At 47.2% G+C, this 20,726-nt stretch overlaps 1 protein-coding gene across 1 annotated transcript; it reads left to right on the top strand.

Moving 5' to 3' along the window:
* The first annotated feature begins 2,068 nt into the window (after positions 1 to 2,068).
* On the top strand, positions 2,069 to 18,875 carry LOC117590555 (trypsin eta). Its single transcript, XM_034283295.1, has 6 exons — positions 2,069 to 2,138; positions 2,357 to 2,372; positions 14,414 to 14,608; positions 14,696 to 14,966; positions 15,033 to 15,377; positions 18,753 to 18,875. The coding sequence occupies exons 1-6, from the start codon at positions 2,069 to 2,071 to the stop codon at positions 18,873 to 18,875; spliced, it is 1,020 nt and encodes a 339-aa protein (XP_034139186.1).
* Positions 18,876 to 20,726: the final 1,851 nt, after the last annotated feature.

The raw sequence follows: 20,726 nt of genomic DNA, 5'->3' as shown, positions 1-20,726 counted from the left end.
TAGGAAGCCGGCATTAAGGCCAATAAACAAAGAGTAAATGTGCCATTTAATAAATGCGAAAATAAAAAAAAGAAATATTTATATATATACGTAATAAGAGAAACGAAAAACGAAACCAGAAATGCTCCCCCTGCAACAAGAGTGCAGAAAGTAGGGTAACGTCTTGTCCATGGGGCAGGGTCCAGCCTCCCAGATTCAGAGTCAGTGTCAGAGCTGAAGCAGCAACGATAGCTGCTGGGAACCAAAGGACTGGGGGTAGGCAATAAGTTAAATTGAATTAAAAACAAATTAATTAAATCCCCCATGAAAATTGTGCTGCGAGCTGCTGGCAGCTAAATGGTCCATTCCATCCCGTCCTTACGCAGGATGCAGGAGGCGGGAGGCTGGGCCTTTAAGTGCCTGGAGTAACATTAATTTTCGCATAATTAGCTAACAAATTTTGAAGGCCTCAAATTTTTCGGGACACACACCTGAGCTTACGGCCAAAGAGGCATCAATCACAACATGACACGCCATGAGACGCGCTTTACGCAGGCAGATGATTACGTGAGTCCAGCCACCGGCAGGTTAGACAATCGTCAGCTGATGAGAGGCAGCTAGAGAGGGAGGGGACACACAATAGGAAAACTAATTCCACTAATAGGAATCATAAAAAGGTCAAAGGGATAACCACGCAATAAATAATGGCTTTGGAATATTTATTATTGGAAATGCCCCTCACGTATGTATTCAATTACTTGTTGAACCACCAGCCAAACCCAGAGAGAGACGAGACCCAACCACACACGACACTCAGAGCCATCATACGTCTGTCTGTATGTCCTGTCTGTCCCGTGCTGTCCTGTCCTGCCTGTCTGGGTGTGTGGCCAGCGAACTGCGGATTGCTCGAGAGGAAATCATATTTTCTGTTACTGTGGCAGAATGAGATTATTAAATGGGTTTTTGGGGTAAAACCCAATAAGGCCTTGAGCTGACTGTGGAGTCAAAACAGCAGACGGCGGAAAGTAAACAGTAAACCTGAAGCAGGACGCAGAAGGAGTGGCAACAGAATCATAAGGAAGCTGAAACGACAACGGGTCTGCCTCGTGAAATGTGTAATGGCTTGTGGTGTGAGCGCGTACGTGATATGTATACATTGCAACTAAACACAAACATACACATACATTGTGTCGTCTGCCGACCCGACTCTCATTCGGCATCTTTGGGTGACTTTTAAAGGTTCATTTGTGTGCACCTACCTACCCGCAACAGTTGTCGTGGCTGTGTCTAAGCCAGGTCCAGGTCTGCAGCAATTTGTAGCCATTTACTGATACATATGTATCTCTGCCTTCATCTTGTATCTGTTGCTTCAAATCCAAGGCCATGGTCCAGCAGAAATACTCTGGAAATAAAAAGTTGAAGGCGCATTCGGCACGTATTGTTTGTCCTCTCGATTGGGCCATGATTATGTGTGTGTGTGTGTGTGTGTGCCTCAGTCAGCGTCTGCAGACTACATTCAATAAATATTTAAGCTCTCGTGCTAAATGAAGTTGCCCAACCCAGAGCAAAAGGCGGAGCAGCAGCACCACTCAAATTAGCATCAAAGCTCGTCCGGATACAGCGGCCTCCACTCCCCTGCCTCCGTTCCGCCCACTGTGGCCTCAGTTTTGTTAATTGCGGACGGAAACCGACGGGACAGAGCAGGACAGGACAGAGCTGTGAAATGCGCAAATTGCACTTCAATTGTCTGGTTGCAAACAAACGAATAAACGAATAACGAATGAATAGGGAATAGGGAATAGGGAACAGGGAAACAAGACAGCAAGACTTCCGACCATCTAATGATGGGAATTGATGGGAGTTGCGCCAGTGCTCTCCACTCACGAACGTGTCACGTGTCCATCACTGACCGAAGCTGCAGCGGGCCTTGGATAACAAATAAAACTCCTCAAAGCGCTGAGAGCGAGCGAGCGGATAGGCGGTGCGAAGCTTATGCAAATTATTTCGCAATGAGCAGCCAACGAACATGTCTTTGAACGTGCAACGATAGGGCAGAGAGAGGGGCAGCATGCTGGTGGCAAGATGCGAAATGGATGTCATCCTTCCGCTCCATCTGACTCTGGCACCCACACCCAATCGCATTTTCACAATGTTGCAACGTAAGTTTGGCTGGCAAATGCAAATTAAAATTCAAGCAGCGACAACGTGGCGTATGGGTAAAATTTGCATTTGCATTTGCATCGCCCCGCCGTCATCTTATTCCCGCACTCTACCCACACTTATTCCCCCCCCCCCCCCCTTCAACCATGTTGTTCTTGTTCTCACCTTTGCATTGACTTTTGCCACAGCTGCGGTGTGTTCGTGAGACGTGGCTGAGATGGCAACGGGAACGGGGACGTAGGCGGCTACAACAAATACACAAACTGCTGATTACAAAACGAAAATTGAAAATCTTAAGCTCTTCTGGCATATTGAAAACGGTAATCGGGTCATGGCTGGGACTGGGACGAGGACAGGGACAGGGCCAAGGAGCAAACCACTTCACTTCACTTCACTTCATCCAGCAAATACACGAGCAGCCCCCGAGCCCAAAGCCCATAGCCCATAGCCCAACCCAATAGCAATCAGAATGAGCCCAAACTTTATTTCCAGCAGCTGTTTAGACTATGAGCCACGTGTGCTCCTCCATTCTGCACCACTTTGCTCTGCTCTCCTTTCATTTAAGTCAACTGTCAATGTTTTGTTTTGTTTCAGTATTGTTTTGTTTTGTGTCTGTACGCTGGCAAAGATGTTGCCGGCTTTGCCATTGCGATTGTCTTTGTCTTTGGCTTTTTGTGGTCGTTGATGGTTGTTGCCTTCGACTCTTGCCTGCCAGTGGCATCCATCCCAGTGCCAGAACTCCACTCCACTCCAGCACACAGATAAAGTCAAAATTGTGTCGAAAGTCGAAACTGATTCTGGTGCCGTGCATATTAATGAGAAGAGCGAGATCAAACGGCTGTGGCAGGAGCAGGAGCATGAGCAGGAGCTGGGGGAGTAGCAGGACCTGGCACGAGTGCACCGAGGCGCCATCGCCATCGCCATCGCCGTTCCAGTGCCAGTGCCATCCCAGCGAAAAGTAATAAAGTTGCGGTTAAATTAAATTGTGCAGATGTATCGATAAAGCTTTACGAGAGCACAAGAGGGGGAGGCCCTGTGCATTCCCCCCCCAACAGATTGGGGTCTCAGTTTTTGTTGGGCTTGGGCCTTGGATTGTATTGAACAGGATGGGAGATGGGCGTAACAGCTTCCGATTGCAATTAGAAAGGCCAACCAGCAGTCAGAAATTGATCGCTTGCAGTGTTTGCAGCTAAGTTGTTGCCGTGTCCAAGAGACACGGGAAAGAGACACGGCCATGCGGTGGCACAACAATAACTGATTAAAATGTTGGCCACAAAACGTATTAACATGTCGGCTGCAGAAGCCCACAATTTGGCAGTGATGACAGCCCAACAGTCAACGGTCGACAGTCGACAGTCGACAGTCAGCAATGCGACAGGCGACTGTCGACAGCCAAACTGAGGGCAAGGTACAATGACAAAGTCATGGAAAAGAAAACAGAACATAGAACACAGGCAGAGAGAGCGACACACTGGGAAACATCGGAGGCGAACAGACAAAAACAAATAAGGCAAGCATAAAAGTTTATATTGCGGTCTATGATTCACTAGCTCTCAGCGACCCCTCCCCCCCCCCCCCCCCCTGCCCTTGATGTTCCTCGCGGGGTGAGGGGCCGACAAGGGCCTTTGCGGTTGGCTTTGGTTCGACCTCGGACAGGGACAAGCGGCGCGCCGGCTGGATGCCACACCGCACAGTCACAGTCACCGTCACCGTCACCGTCACAGCTGCAGTGGAAACCATTCGAAAATTTTTGATATTTTACCATTGCCCTGCTTGCGTCTGTCTGGGTGTGCGTAGGAGATATGTGTGTGTGTGTGTGTGTTTCACAGACAAAAACAAGTGCAAGGGCATGGGCATGGAAATGGGCAAATGAGTCACAGGTTGGCATCTTGGTCTCGAGGCATCCCCGACCCGAGAGCTAAATTGTTCGAAACCCATTTACTTAATGGATATAATAAATTTTTCTACAAATTGAAACTCGTAATTTCCATTGTTCTCGCGCTGTTGCTGCTGCTGCTGCTGCTGCTGCTCCTTCGTTGCTGCTCCTCTGCCAGCGCCATTGTCTTCCTTCGTGTCCCTTGACGTCCTCGTCAGTGGTGTTGTACATGTGGCTGGCTGGCTGGCTGGCTGGCTGGCTGGCTGGCTGGCTGGCTGTAAGCAGGCTGTGGCCAAAATTTCACTCGCTCCGACCAGCAGCCTCCTGTGCTCTTGTGCCGAGCTCAACCGTAAAACTACTTGTAATTACGTTAAGCATTGTGGCTTCCACTCGTCCCCTTGCACGTTCGCTTCATGTTTGTGTCCCTGGCCCTTTCTCTTTTGCCCTCTCCCTTGGGCTGTGTTCGTTTCAGGGCTGCCTGGGATTGCCCGTGTCAAATTTGTTGGCCCAAAAAACGACCACTTAACCCATTGACACCGACAAGTCACAGCGGCAATCACGAAGGGAATCCAGTCTTCCAGGCGCACTGTCATTGTGGGGGGTTAAGCGATGATCCCGATGCTCGTGGGGCTGCCAACCCAAAGTGAAGATCAACAAGGGGCTAACCCACACACACACACACACACACAACACACACACACTTACGTACTCCACTACGGAAATGTAATTTGTAGGCAAGGATAAACATCAGCAGGTCCTGCCTGCCTCACTGCCTGGCTGCCTGGCTGGAATTAGTGCCGGTAAAAATGTAATGTCCTTAATTCGCTTTAAACATACCAGACATGGGGGAGCTGGAGATAGCGGCCCAAGACCAAGCCCCAAGGACCCAAGAAATATGTTTTGAGTGTTCCTTGTGTTTGTGGCGCCCCAACTTAATGTCTGGCTTCATAAATTTTGTGTCGGTGATGTTTAATTTGGCAACGGTAACTCATGTCTACTTGGACTTAGGCCCGCTCTCTACACACACACACACACACACACAGACTCTCCTTTGCCGACTGCTTCATTTGGGTACATAAATAAATTCGCTTTATCCTCCACCCTACGACAGAAAGAAAATACAACGCCAGGTAGCTAGCTGCCAGACAAAAGATGGATTGTTATCGCTCAAGATAACAGAGAGAGCACACACACAGCATAGCCATATCCTTGCCACATCACACCTTTTGCCGGAACCACCCCACAATCCTGCCCCGAAAACGTTATTTCATTAGTGTCTAAGTCAAGGTGGGGTAGCGTAATGCTGGGGGGCCAAAAACTTTGCCATTTCCTCTAAGTACGTGCAAATTTTTCATCAGCAAATTAAGAATACGTCGAGACGCTGAACCCCTCCCCCTCCCGCGTGGGCCACGAAAACCAAAGCAAAGTGGAAGAAGATAATTTCGATGTACCATGAGGCACTTCCTATCAGTGGAAGAGCCGCAGAGTGCGATTGCGGGCTCCATGCGGAATGGTATCCCATGCTGCTGCCATTCGGAATCAATCTCTGAAGTGGCAAGTTTACGTGTTTGTGGCCAGTGGTGAGTAAACATAATTTGTGTATATCGATATTAACATTTATGAGTTCTTTAATAAGTAATTATGGCAAAGCTCGACAATATAAATCGTAGCGGGAATGGGTGGTATGCCGCATGCCTAGGCAGTTACATACTAAAAAATTCAATTAGTGTGCTGCAAAGCCAGATAGTGAAAGTTGCACCACATATGCCATATGACAGCAAGGGCTTACAAATACATATACATATACATATACATATACATATACATATACATATACATATACATATACATATACATATACATATACATATACATATACATATACATATACATATACATATACATATATTAATGCGGGGTGTGTGTGTGACACATACTCGTGAAAATGTTAAATCCAAACAATGAAATCAAATGATTTAATTATAACAGACAATAAAGCAACAGAATAATTGCGGCCAGTAACTGCAGTTGGAAGGGCTCTGCTCTGCTCTCTCTGTCATTGATGCTGCCTTCCACAACGGGATGTCCCTTCTTCTGAGGGGTAGGCTTTGCAACAATAACCACAAACTACGCCAGACAAACGGACAGACAGACACTCGACAAACATCGGCAGCAGCAGCAACAGCAGCAGCAACAATGAATTGCAATAACAATTCAAATACACACACAGAGAAGCAACTGCCACAGCAATAACAATTGCAATTAAAATTCGTGTGCAAAAACAACAGAAGCAACAGCAGCAGCAGCAGCAGCAGAGGCAGCAGAGGCAACAGCAACAATATCAACATTTAGCACTCAGCCAATAAAAAATAATGCAAATAATTCACGCCAATAGCAACAGCAACAACATGTTGTAAACTGTTAAACAATTGATTAACAACAATTAGCCGCTTATTAAATTACAATAACAACAAGCAAAACAACAACAACAACAACTACAAAGCCAATTGCAATTAAGGCAATTCGGGCAAAACTCGCAACATGCCACACAAAACGAGTGCAGCTCCTCCTACCGAGTGCCACAACATGCAACACTCCAGACTGCAGCTGCAGCTCCATTACCATGCCCCATAATGTCCGTTGTCCGTTCGTCCTCTGTCCGTTGTCCACGCGCCCACTGATGCGGCTAACAGCTGCCTGCGGACAAGTCAATCGCTTAGAATATAACGCGCATAAATTATTGCCACCATGTCCCCATCCCTCCATTCCTCCCTGAGTGCGTGTGCCAGCAAATGCGATTTAATGACGTGAACGGTTTAACCTGGACAGGCAATGGACACACACACACACACAGCCACGTTGCCAATTACTCACGCATTATGTCTAGTTGGAGTTGTTGTTGTTTCTTGTTGGGGTGTTGGGGCGGCACTCAGAAGGGGCGTTGAACAAACTTCAAAAGTGTAGCATACTTATTGGCTTACCTTCGGGGCTGACTGACTGACTGGCTGGCTGGCATGCTGCTTGTTTGTACGCAGTCAGACGGAAAGAAACGCATGCAAATTTTAAAACAACACATGCTGACAGGCAGCAGTAACAGCAACAGCAACAGCATCAAGGAGAGCAGCAAACAAACAAAAGCAAAAAGTAAAGGCCTGAGCCTGAGCCTAGTCCTGGGCTAGGGTCTCTGAGGCAAAAGTTGCAAATGGCTAGCCGCAAAATGGGCGACAAATGTGAAAAGTTTTTTGCTTTAATTTCCAACACCGCCAACTCGAAATGGCAGCCCGATCAATATAGGCAACACTCTCTCCTACTACACAGGCTCTAAATTTAACCAGAAAGAGGCTTTAGGCATATGCCTCTTGCATCCACTCATTGACACTCATTAATGTTGACCTTCTTGAAAGTAATTAAAAGTGACCCTCAAGTATAATGCTCAGTAATTTTTCAATGTGCAGAACAGAGAGAACAAAAAACACAGAACAGACTCTGCCATAGAAATTGGTGCAAAAGTGACTTCAAATCCGAGCAGTGCCAACCCATACCATCCCAAGAGCTAAAGCCCATTTCCATAAGCAATTTATGCATGGCGATAGTTTTCGCATACGGTGTGACCCATGACAAAAACACACACAAACAAGCCAGACCACACCCACACACACAGAGAGAGAGAGAGAGATTCAAGCAAAAGCTGCAAACATTTTGGTTAACGAGACTTTTAATCTGTCCAAAGGTATTTAAAGTTGGCTAAGCCCCAACTCTGACTGACTTTTATGGTTACGGAGCAAGTGTCAAAATGTTTGTTGACGACAATGACCCCCCCCCCCCCCCAGGCAAAGTCCCAAGCCAACACCCCTGGCACCATGAGTGGTAATTTATTTTGCCTTTTGCCAGTCGCAGCAGACAGCAGCAGCAACAACATTCCAGGACAAAGGACACAGCGGAAAGGTATGTGAGTATGTGTATGTCCAAGATCCTCGTACAGAGCACAAACCAAAGAGCTACAGGACTTGTCGAATTGCACGTCACCACCCACACACCCAAGCACAGACGGACGAAAAAAAGACGGTCCTATATTAGGCGCTAATCGTGATATTCCATGAGGCGGACAGGCACCAAAAAAAGGGCATCAAAACGCAACGCAGCGTCCCGTGTCATCTGGCAGTGACAAGAAGCACCACCCCAAGGTTAAGCAATTGAAAAAACAACAACAGCAGCAGCAAAAAAAACCCTACCACGCCCAACAGCCACACACACGAACACACACATGACAGGCGGGCAGCTCCTTCCAACGCACTATTGGGCATTTTACCACTTTTTGTGGCATTAATTAATAACTTCCAAACGAAACCAAATTTTTGATTTAGTTTTCTGATTTAAGTCTATAATAGTGAAAGGAAGGTTTGTTGAAAAAATGGGCGTGCCACCGCATTTTCTTCAGGGTGAAATCGAATTTGTATTTTATTTTTAAATTGAATCAAACTAAAAATGCTGGCAATATGTAAAGCAATGCCATATTTTACTTAAACAGTTGTGCCCGGATTCTTAAAAATGGAAAAGTAGAAGATAATCGGGTTTTTACATTGACTTCCTTGTATACTGCAAGCAGCTTATTTTCTTTGAGTTGTTGAATGTGGGACACAGTAGCACTGCACGGCAGTGCAAAGATACTGGAAATGTCTCAACTATATTATAAATGTACATTTGAGCACGAATTTAGCCAATCTGCACAGTTTTTTTCGATTTGTTTCAAGTTTTCCGTGAAAATGTTCAATTTAATCGACAAACTGTAAAAAAAAAGTTTCGGCCAAACGAGTTTTGGCCAGGGAAAGTGGTCAAATGCCCCATAGTGCAACGGGAGCTATTTAATATTTTTATACCCGGTACTCGAAGAGTAAATAGGGTATATTGTATTTGTGCGAATAACGGTTGAATGTAACGCACAGAAGGAAGCGTTTCCGACCCCATAAAGTATATATTTTCTTGATCAGTATCAATAGCCGAGTCGATAGAGCCATGTCTGTCTGTCCGTCTTGTTTGTCGGCTAGTTCTCAGAGACTATAAGACCTAGAGCCACCAAATTTTGCATCCAGACTGCTATATGCTCACACAAAAACCAGTGTATTTAAAAAATGAGCCACGCCCCCTTCCGCCCCCGCAAAAGGGCGAAAACCGCCCAAATCAACAATTTGAAGATAAAAGAAAACTAAAAACGCCATTCCGTAGGGAATGACCATATCTATCAGATCACCAAATTATGATCCGATTGGAAAATTATTATAGCCAGAATGAAGAAATTAATTTTCAGTGGCTAAACCCACTCCGTCCCGCAGCTTATATTTGTTTTTTTTTCACATTCTCTCATTCACACTCTGCTTCTGCAGTGTGCGGCCTCTGCCTCTGCCGTTTCTCTGCCTCTGCCCTGCTCTGCAGTTTGTAGCTCTAGGAAAGGGGGCGAGCGAAAGGAGCGTGTTGGTGTGAGAAGTGTTGTAGATGTAGATGACAGATGAAGAAAGAATGTAAAATTTGACAAAAAACCGCTAAGGTACTTATGTAGTACAGAGTACCGGGTTTAAAAGTTGTGACACGTAAGAAGCGTCTCACACGTCCCTTCTCGTTTTTTTTGTGTTTGTATCTTGTGGGTTGTATCCATACCAGCGAGAAATTTAATTGAGCAGGGCATCATAAAACCCTTACCCAACGAGGCTGCAAAAGTTGCGACTGATTCGATGAGTCAGCATAAGCTGGAACAGAGCCATAGCCAGCCAGTCAGTCAGCCTACGACCATGGCCAAAGTCTGGACCAGCACCGGCACACTGACATTGATGGACCGCAATTCATGGCCCAAGCCAGTGCCTCGCCTCTCCCACACTCACTCTGGAGAGTGTCAAATGCATGTCCTGCAAAAGCGGTCAAGTGCAGTGTCAGGCCAAAAGTCGTTGCCCAACAAACGGATTTGGTCCAGTATTCATGAAGTAAAAACTAAATACAATTTTTGGTAAGGTATTGCTGGGAAGGGATTAATTTCAAACGTGTGTAAAGATGAATCACACATGGAAATGTTTGCACCACACTCACTCTCACTCTCTCCCCCTCTCTCTCTCTCTCTCTCTCTCTCTCTCTCTCTGTCTCTGTCTCTGTCTCTCTCCTGTGTGTATGTGTGTCCTTGATGTATCACTTCCGCTGTCTGTTAAGTTACGAGTATGGCCATAAATACGCTCGGCGGCCAAGAGCACACGCGCCAAGCGATTCAGCGATGGCAGCGACCGGAATTCAGACCATTTAATAGCAACACGTCTTTCTGGTATTTTCACACGCTTGAGCATCACATTGGATTCAACGTCACGTTTTAGTGTCGTCCCCTCTACCACGCCACTCACCCAACACCCCAACATCCACACTGACACCCACATCAGTGACAGTGCCAGCAGCCTCATCCTCCTCCCACACTCCCGAAGTGGCAGAGGCGATGCCTAATATGCTTATGTTGAATGGTTGGCTAGCTGGCTGGCTGGCTGGATAGTTGCCTGTGTTTGTGTGTGGCAGACAGACAGTCAGTCGGATTGAACCCTTTCTCACTTACCATTTTAAAATGCCCCAAAAACAGGCACCACGCGCCATGCCAAATAGCAGCAACAGCAGCAGCCACAGAGCCGCAACAGCCACACGCAGCACATTGGATGGATGGGCGGGCGTCAATGTTGATATTTCAACTACAATATTATTTTCACTTTTAGACAGACGTGGACGTGGACGTGGGAGAGAGGAGAGTGGAGAGGGGAGAGGGGAACCCAAAGCACACAGTTAGTTTATTTTGGAAATTATAATAAGCCACTTTGTGGCGGCGCCAACGCCGCCAACGCCGCCTCATCCAGCGGTGTCATGGAGTAGGCGGGATGAGTGGTGCGTGTGTGAGTTTTTGGCTGTGTGGGTGTATGTTTGCCAAAAGTTATACCAGATTGAACGTGCCGTCTACGACGACTGCTCTATGCATGTCTCCCGTTCCGACACATAACTTTCTGTGCACCGTCATCGTCGGCAGGCAGGCAGGAAGGCAGGCAGGCACTCTTCCGGATGTCGATGGTCTTCTGTACAGGCACAGCTAGCAGCATCCAGCAGCCAGAAGTCTGTGGAAGTCACATGGCGGAGTTCTCAACGCAGGACATCGTGTGGGCACTGGGGGGCATATCTATGACTGTACTTAATAAGATAAGCCGCCGCGGCCTCGGTGCAACTAATGTAATTTGTGAGGACAGGGACCCGGACAGAGAGGACAACTTGCGCAGTGCAGCCGACAGCATTTCCAAATTCAATCAGCCGTGCAAAAATGCTTCAGAGTGCATTCTGTTGGGTATCCTTCTCCACCTGCCTTGTGGCTGAACACAAAAAAAAGGAACAAAAAAGAAATGCAATTAAGCTCGCAGCTTGGAGCTTCAAAGGAGTGGCACCAATGGATGTTGTCCACACCGAATGCGGTCACTCGAATAGTTCTAGAAATGGACATTGGCATGGACAGACAGCAGACAGCACGACAACTGGCAGAGATAATTAGGATGATGCTCATTACTCTCGTAACTCTCGTCGAGCGGAAAAGTAATTTGCAGCTGCAGTACTTGGAGATGGTCCCCCAAAAACAATCCGATCTGCCTTTGCTCACACTATCTGCAATCAGCAATTGCTAAGCTACTCTATAACGGAAGAATCAGACACACTTCCCTCACATGTACGTGCATTTTCCTTGGGGAATATTTCATCATCGGCTATCGGGAAACCGATGACCCACGCTGACCCAACTACCATTGACCTTCACCAAGGCTGAGCTGTGGCAAAATGAGAATTGTTGCCGAACAAAATGGCGGAAGTGGCAGTGGAAGTGAGTTCCCCTATCCACCATCCACCCCTACATTTGTTTCACGGTACGTGGGCACAACTTTTATCATAAATTTGAGTGGAGGAGCCCCGCAACAGAAATAAACGGGGGCAATGCTGCGAGTGGGGAGTGTGGAAGGGGAGTAATGTAAATATATTACCAGTGGCCCAGCCACCGAGCCCGCCTGGGAGCACCCAAAGCCAATGGAATGCTAGCAACATACAGTCGGTCGACTTAAAGTTTATTGTAAATATTTTCTTGCTACTCGTACTTGCCGGGATCCGCGAATCTGTGTGCAACCTTCAGGCAAAACCCCCGTGTCATAGCGGAAAGTCTTTACTTTCCCACAGCAACCCAACGGGACAGATAATTTTAATTTTTCAGCGCTTACGCAACTCCCATATGCGAATCAGAGAAAGGTCAGCTGAATCGGTGTTCTTACAAACAGATCCCAAGCAGCCCAATCCCTTTTCGAGCATATCCTGCACTGATGACAGCTGCCAGTTCCCCAGCGGGGAGAGCACACTGGTCGATGGCAATTACCACACCGGCTCGGCCTTGCACTTGGCCGTTGCGATGACGGGAGGGAATCAAATGTGTCATCTAGTGCCAGCACTCTGGAGTTTCCAGGCTTTTGCCTGGTTTGCCGTATGAATAGTTAATGACTCGTATGAGAGTCTGTGCCGGACCTGCTGCCCCTGTCCTTGCCAGAAACCACCGCACACACAGGGGCAGGGACATTAGCAATGGCAGGGTACGGGGTGCAGGGTGCAGTGTGCAGGTTGCAGGGCAATGTCTATCCACCATTGACTGAAACTTGAAAGCTGTAAAATCTTACACTGCAGTTTATGCAAAATTGCCGATAGCAATTTGCAAATTTAATGGCGTGAACAAATTCAATCAATGTATGCAAACAAACAACAGAGAGGCAGAAGCGTAGCCGGAACAGGGGTCACAGCAGTAGCTATGGCTAGATGCGGCATGTACGACTCTGTGTCTGGCTCTGTCTCTATCTCTGGCATTTTGGAAGCAGCAGCAGCCAGTCCTCTTTCTACATCAGAATAGGTTTTTGGCTGGTACTTGGATTTTCGGGCCCTGAATGCGTTTTAGTTAAAACTGCAGAAGGCAACAATAATCAATGCTTGGAATCGTCGTGCTACATCAAAAGATAAGTAATATGTATGGCAGTCCCCACTGTCCCCACTGTCCACTGTCCACTGTCAACTGTCTGCTATCTGTTGCCAGCCAGGTGCCATAACTGTGGGATGCTGGGGGAATCCAATGGGAACCTTTACAGCTGCTCCTCCACTGATTTTACTACTAACATCACATAAATTTCGATTGTGTTTCGGCATTTGCTCGCTTCGGCTCTCTCTCCCCCCCTCTCTCACTCTCTCTCTCTCTGTCTCTCTCTCTCTCTCTCTCTCTCTGTCTGTCTTTCTCTGCGAAAACCCATAGGGGCTGATCAAAGTTGTTAATTGTTGAAGGACAATTAAAAGGTTGTGTGGCCACAGCAGCACAGATAGGACTGGCTCTGGTTCACATGATTACTGGGAGGGAGTCTCAGTCTCACAGTCTCACAGTCTCAGTTCTAGTTTGAATTTGTCTCTGACTCTGAATCTGTGTCACTGCATATGAATATGAATGTGGGTAGTGGGTGTGGGTAGTCGCTTGGTAAAATATGGACACCATTTTTTGTGTTCGCACGGCACAAATTTGTCTTTAGTAAGCGTACAAAATGACAAGTCAACTTAAAAACTTGTGCGAGGTAAAAGCACTGGTCGTAGACTGGGAGTGGCCTGTCATCGTCATGGGGTATATCTGGTAAAATATTGTAAAAAAGCAGCAGGCTGCAAATTAATGATAACGGCCCCCGACCAACACCTACAACTCGGCAGACACCCAGCCGAAGGCGAAGGCAAAAGGCAACGACTTACTCGTAAGTGACATGAAACAACCAACCAACCAACTACTTACTCCAGAATTGCCTTGTGAGTGGTGTGGGCATGGGCAAGGGCAGGAGTGGAACTTGACAAGAGGAGCTGCAACCCATGTCGCCAGTTGGTTGGTTGGCAGACGGGGGAGGTGTGCGAATGCCGTCTTTGACTTGACAAAGTGCACCCAGGAATTTGTCTAACCTGCAGAGCGCAGTAGACCCAACTAAGTAATGCTTCCTGTTGCTCTACACACGCACACACACACTCCACATATAGAGAGAGTATTTACGGGCAAACATTTCTCATGCCTATCCAGATCAAGACGACAGACACCCTGGGATCAGTTGGGGGGGATACAGTAGGGCGTTTTCAGTCAGTTATTACTAACAAACAACATATACTCGCACTTATTTATGTATGTACAATGAGACCGTCTAAATTTGTTGTTTGCGTCGTGATGGCCGTGATGGGCATGGCATCCCACTGGCCACCATCATCCATTGGGAGTGATGATCTTGGCAAACGAGAGTCCGCAACGACGGCTGCTACTGGTCTGCCCGATGCGAAAATGCAGAAAATGTTGGTTACGAATCCCGACTATGGGAACACGTCCGAGTTTCACTTTCTAATCACTGGCGGATATCGGCCAGAGACGAATAATCTGGTCAAGTATGTGGTGTCGGTGCGGACCAACAGGGAGCGCAAGTTCTTTGGCGATAATCACTTTTGCGGCGGAGCAGTCGTATCCTCGACGGTTATATTGACAGCTGCTCATTGCCTCTACTCGGGGTGTGTACCGGGTACCTGATTTTCCTCCCCGCTCTGTTTGTCGTCTATCCTCGTGTCTCATGCTTTTGGTGTCTTGGTGTCTTGCAGCACCACGCGGATAAAGGCCAGCAGGATGCAGGTTGTGGCCGGTACACCGCGACGGCTGCAGCGCACAGGGCAAACGCAGGTGAGAGATGTCCATGCGGCGAAGCCTCATCCCAAGTACACACCAAAGCGACTCAAGAACGACATTGGCCTGCTGCTGCTCAAGAAACCCCTCAATCCCAACGGGCACTTTGTGCAAATAATTCCTCTATCCACCGCCACGCCACAGCCCGGCTTGAAGTGCACCGTCGTTGGCTGGGGCACAGTAATACAGGCAGGACATGCCCCACTTGCCTCACTTGTCCCCCTCTCTTTCATTTGTTTGTTTTTCCTCTCGCAGTTTGGTCCCACGCCCGACGAGGCCGTCAATGGTGATGTGTCCGTCAATGACAATGCCTTCTGCGACTCACTGGAGGGCTTTGGCAAGGGCATGATTTGTGCCTCGGACGCCGCCGATCACGAGGTGGACAGCTGCCAGGGTGACTCCGGTGGCCCCCTCATGTGCGATAACATTGTTGTTGGCGTCGTCTCATTCGGCGCCGGCTGCGGCGAACCCAATTCGGCCGGCGTCTACTCAAACGTTTACTACTTTCGTGATTGGATAAAGACAAACAGCAGCACTCGATATGAGGTAGCCGTCAACCTGCAACTACTCCTAAGCCAGCTGCTTTTGCTGCTGATTCATGTGTCAATAAATGTTTATTAGATTTCATGTTCCACGTTGCATTGCATTCTGGCCATTTGGGTTGTTCTTTGCATTCAACAGGCAGTGGAGTGACGTCAGCTACTAAGTAATCACCGTTTGCTTCTCATCGCGGTGTATCCGTGAACCTGCAACATACAAGCCAGGCAACCAGCCAGCTTGAAACCTGCAAGCGACAAACCAAAATTGACTAAAACCAGCGCGCTCGGCCTGTCAGGTTCCCGCGGACATACTGGACGTGGATGGTGTCCGTGTCCGTGTGAGGTGGAGGCAGGAGGTGGCCAATTGCAAAATGTGGTGCACTCTATGCTCATCTGTGTGTGTCTGGATCGTGGGACGACGGTTTATGGTTTCGCTGCAGGCGCATACACACAGCTGCACTGTTTGTGACAGCAATTATCGCATCAGGTGCAAACACACCTGCACCATGCCACTCGCCCCATGCCGTTCAAGCTAGAGCATTATGCAACAAATAGCAATTGTTAATTTCGCGCACTCACCAACTTTTGATTAGACCAATTAGGTGGCAACAGTATCCTCCTCCTCATCGACGTCCTCGAGCATCGCAGACTTGCGTTCGAGTGAAGTGGCCCAAGTGGCCAATACAGGTGGGCCCCAAGCCAGCCGGATAGGGGAACTTTCCTCATAATTATCATCTAAATGCAGATGCAGGTTCTAGTGCATAGCTTTTTGTATCACAAATGACGCTGAAGTGGAACGATAATCAAAGCTTATTTAATTTTCGAAATAAATTTAAATTAAGTAAAAGACATTTCATTTAACCAATAAACGTACAATTTCCTTAGCTTCGACGTGAAACCCTAATCAATTGATTTTAACTCAATTTCTTTTGTTATTTTTTGGTAGGAACGAAGGAAACAAATTCTTCATAAAAGTTGTACCCCAATGTCACTCGAACATTTTGGACTATCCTAAAACAAACTTTAAAAAAATGGCCCAAGCTCTGCTTACTTTTTTGGCGATGTGAGGCGCGTAACGTACATCAGATGCCACCGTGAAATTATTCAAACAAAACGAGAAGGGACGTGTGAGACGCTTCTTACGCGTCACAACTTTTATACCCGGCACTCAGTACTACATCTGCACCTTAGCGGTTATTTGCCAAATTCTACATTTTTTCTTCATCTATCATCTACATCAACAACACTACTCACACCAATACGCTCCTTTATCTCGCCGCCCTTCCATAAACCCACACACTGCACACTCGCGGCAGAGACAGAGGCAGCGCCCGCACACAAAAAAAAACAAATATAAGCTGCGGGACGGGGTGGGTTAAAAGTCGGCATAGGCAAAGGCAGAGGGACGGCAGAGGGACGGCAGAGGCAGGGGCCGAGTGAAGCAGAAGCAGAGTGTGAATGAGAGGTGGGTTTAGCCACTGCAAATTAATTTCTTCATTCTGGCTATAATAATGATCCAATCGGATCCCAATTTGATGATCTGATAAATATGGTATCTGTATCACTACAGAATGGCGTTTTTAGTTTTCTCTTATCTTCAAAACTGTAGGTTTGGGAGGTTTTCGCTCTTTTGCGGAGGCGGAAAGGGGCGGGGCTAAATAAATTTTGAAATACACTGGTTTCAGTGTGAGCATACAGCAGTCCGGAGCCAAAATTTGGTGGCTCTAGCTCTCTGAGAACTAGCCGGCAAACAAGACGGACGGACGGACAGACGGACAGACAGACATGGCTCTATTGACTCGGGTATTGATGCTGATCAAGAATATAGATACTTTATGGGGTCGGAAACGTTTCCTTCTGTGCGTTACATACAACCGTTATTCACACAAATACAATATACCCTATTTACTCTTCGAGTACCGGGTATAAAAAGGACTAGAGAATATTTTGTATGTTTACTAACTTGCAAAATATGCAGACACTCAATATTTCTGATATTCACACAAAAAATACCACACAGTTACAGTTCTACCCGAAACGCAGAGTTTTACAATTTCGTAAAGCCAAACTCGAATACCATTTGGGGTCATATTTTGGTTTCTTTCAAACTAAGCTTTCGAATAATGACATTTTTTGCTGCTGAATAAAATGATATTTGATGACTTTTTAAATATAAATAAATTGTCTTTAAAATGTTTTAACATTATCCCCCGATCCACTGCTCCAATCGGAGGTAATACAAGGGCGACTCTCGGAGTCCCAGCTGGAGCGTGACAAATGCAACAGTTCCTGGCAGTTAAGAAATGTGTTAGGGGAGTAGAACGACGACTCTCATCTGGATGTCAGTGAGAAATCAGTGCGGAAGCATGTTGATTTAATATCAGCAATGCAATTAGTAATCGCACACGCACACTCCAATCACTTACATATACAATTAGAAAAACCAAAGAATAACAAGTGCGATGCCCAGCCACAGCCGTAGTCCTTAGTCCTTAGACCTTAGCCCCTCAAGTACACTAGTCACGAACAGGGCCACAATGTGGGTGGCCAGAGCCAAGAGCAAACGCTAGACGATGGAAGGCGGCAAAACAATGTTAAATTGATGTGGGGCTGACTCCGACTCGACCCCCGTGTGTATGTACGTGTACATATATACGTGTGTGTGTCGGCCAACCCAGAGGCAAACACACACACAGATGCCATGCGACCAGGTCTGTCATTTCGCATTCGTATTGTGTGTTGTTCAAGTGTTCATAATGAATTTAATCGCGTATGTTTATTGCTCACTTTGCTATGGTAGACTCTTAACAGCCCAGTCTCTGCCTTGCCCTCACTGCTGCCTGCGCCTCCTCTGTCACTGAACGTCAAACACACTCACACACAAAACACTCTCCAAGTCGGGTGCCATCTCCATCGCCCATGGTGTAGTCGACACTTTATCATTTTGTCACGCTTCTTGTTTACCAAGTTGGCTCTTGGAACGGTCCCCTTCTTTTGCATATTGATTTATCATTGTTGTTGCCATTGTACTAGGACACAGTGGTTCTCAGGCTGCAGACAGGCCCTTTTTGCCCTTCGAAGCAAAGAAAATTGTTTGCATATATTAGACACATGTCTGAAATTGCATTTCCAAATGAACTTCATTTGAAAATAATTGCAGTTAAAGTTGTCGTCGTCGCTTGTCGTTTGTTGTCTGAACCAGTTCGTGTGTCCATGTGGTATGTGGACGACCCCAGAAGGCCCAAAAACCATAGACAGGCTACCTGTCTGTCCCCACTTTATCTCCATCACCTGCTTAACATTAGCCCCGTCGGGTATCCCAATCCTGTACCCAAATGAACACACATATCCCTCCCATTCCACAACACAGTGCGTATGGCTAATCGCCAGAATGTCGACGTGCTAAGTGGCAAAACCTACTCTTTATATTCCACAGGGCAACCAACCCCACATCCGGGAGCACCCCATCAACACGCTGGACCAAGAGGATGAAACAATCGCTGCAAAAGCCGCAAAAGGACAGGCGGGCATCCTCATCCAACGATGCTCCTCCTCATGAGCCTGTATTGGTTTATGTGAAGCCCAAGCACACACACACACTCACAGAAGGAGCAGCAGGTGGACCAGTACTTGGGACCTCAACTATGGAACATGCAACGTGAAACCTGAAACCTGGAACCGTACGAGTGGTTTACTCGCGATGCGTGCTGACAAACCGACGGCTAAGCCGAAACGTCAACACGACCAAAGTCAAACCAATCCAAAGCTCAAGCAGACTACTCTGAACCACAAGCCGGCCATGGGACCCAACGCCTGCCAGCGCCATCGACATGGCCATGCCCGTAGCTGGTACCGACCAAACCAAAATCACTATCAATTTGCGTTTGTAAATACATTTTAATGGCATTTCAAAGTGATGCCGAGTTGACCCCGGACCAGTGCCAGCAACAGCGCCAGTCCCAGCCCCAGCCCCAGCCCCAGCACGGCCCCAACCGTTCTCCGGCGGTAATCAATTTAGAAATTTAGGCGCAATAGTCGCGGTCGTGTGTTCAGCGTTGAATCGGAAAAGAGTAAGAGAGAGGATGTGGACGTGCGGGTGTGTGCATCTGGTGGGTGATTGAAGTTCGTGTTATGCCTCGGCATAGACAGATCCGAATGACACCGGAAATTCAAACTACTTCCTGTTTGTCGGTAGGATTCGTTAGGCTGGATTTGCTTTTGGTCTGACGGATGATGGCTTGGCCTGCGATTTGATTTGTTTTCATTGTAACGAGCCTTTTATTAGCCTCCGTGCCTACCCAGACCCATCAGCGTCTATCCTTTACTTTTGCCATATCCCCACCCATGCTTTCATGCTCCCATTCCATTCCACATCCATCCCAGCCATCCCATTCCCACTTCATCCGTGTGTCCTGTTTTATTGGCTCTATTGTTGTTTCTGTTGCTGTGTCGTTGTGGCGCTGTTCGTTAAATGCAAACACCAAAAGGGTTTTCAAAAACAACAATCAACGCCAGCAGTAGCCGACCGACCAACCGACCGACCGAGCATCCCACCGACCAACACCCACCCATACCTTTGGCCTTAGGCTAGAGCGACGGGGGAGCCAGGGACGCAGTGATAGGAACGCCAACGGCAGGCAACCCGTTTCGATTCTGTTTGCACAACATACTGACGGGGGCCACAGCAGTGGCCATCGGCACAGAACCGTCACGAACAGGAGGCCAAAGGCTTCTGGTCTCGGCTCTAGACAAGTTCCCTGTGGTGTATGCTTTTTTAATTGTCTGACATTTCGCGTGCGGCTGTGTGGGTGCTAGTGTGTGTACGCTTGCCTGTCTCTTTCTCTCTCTCTACGTATTTGTGTGTGTGAATATTCCCGTTATTGTCAGTCTGTAGCAAAGCGATTTGCATACAAATTTGGCACGAAGTGTAAATATTTAAGCAGATACAAAGTGTGAGTATTAAATTTTTGATACTAATTAATTATGCATGTGTAAATTTTGCATTGAAAATTATTATAGCGCCATATTTTGGCCATATTTCCCCAACTCTGACGCGCTTTTGGCCAAATCAAATCATATGTTTGACAAACAAGAATCGTAACAAAAATCTGATTTCCATGGATTCAGCCACCAATTGCACTTGTTAGCAGTCATCCGGGTACGGGCACAGACACGAACACGGATGAGCACGGACTCTCGACTTTATTGGCCGCATAGTTGCACTAATTATGTAATTGGATTAAGCACTAGTTGCCCTCCAGGAGAGGCGGGGAATGCCGAAGGATAGCTCATCCTCATCACGTATGCAGAGTAGAATTTGTTGCACGGACAAAATCAGACCACACCATAACCAGTGGTTCCCTCAGATTTTTGCCTTGCTTTCAGCTTTAATTATGAGAAACGCTATTAG

The sequence above is a fragment of the Drosophila guanche genome, unplaced genomic scaffold (genome assembly GCF_900245975.1).
Source record: "Drosophila guanche unplaced genomic scaffold, DGUA_6, whole genome shotgun sequence".
Taxonomy (NCBI): domain Eukaryota; kingdom Metazoa; phylum Arthropoda; class Insecta; order Diptera; family Drosophilidae; genus Drosophila; species Drosophila guanche.
Note: the sequence above shows the minus strand (reverse complement) of the source record. Positions and strands in the feature narration are given on the sequence as shown.

Bases quoted from the DNA above. Each gene is read 5' to 3' on its own strand.
- LOC117590555 (XM_034283295.1), top strand. From the start codon at position 2,069: ATGGATGTCATCCTTCCGCTCCATCTGACTCTGGCACCCACACCCAAT. The intron at 14,609-14,695 runs GTGTGTACCGGG...GGTGTCTTGCAG, and splicing joins GCTCATTGCCTCTACTCGGG to CACCACGCGGATAAAGGCCA. The intron at 14,967-15,032 runs GCAGGACATGCC...TTCCTCTCGCAG, and splicing joins GCTGGGGCACAGTAATACAG to TTTGGTCCCACGCCCGACGA.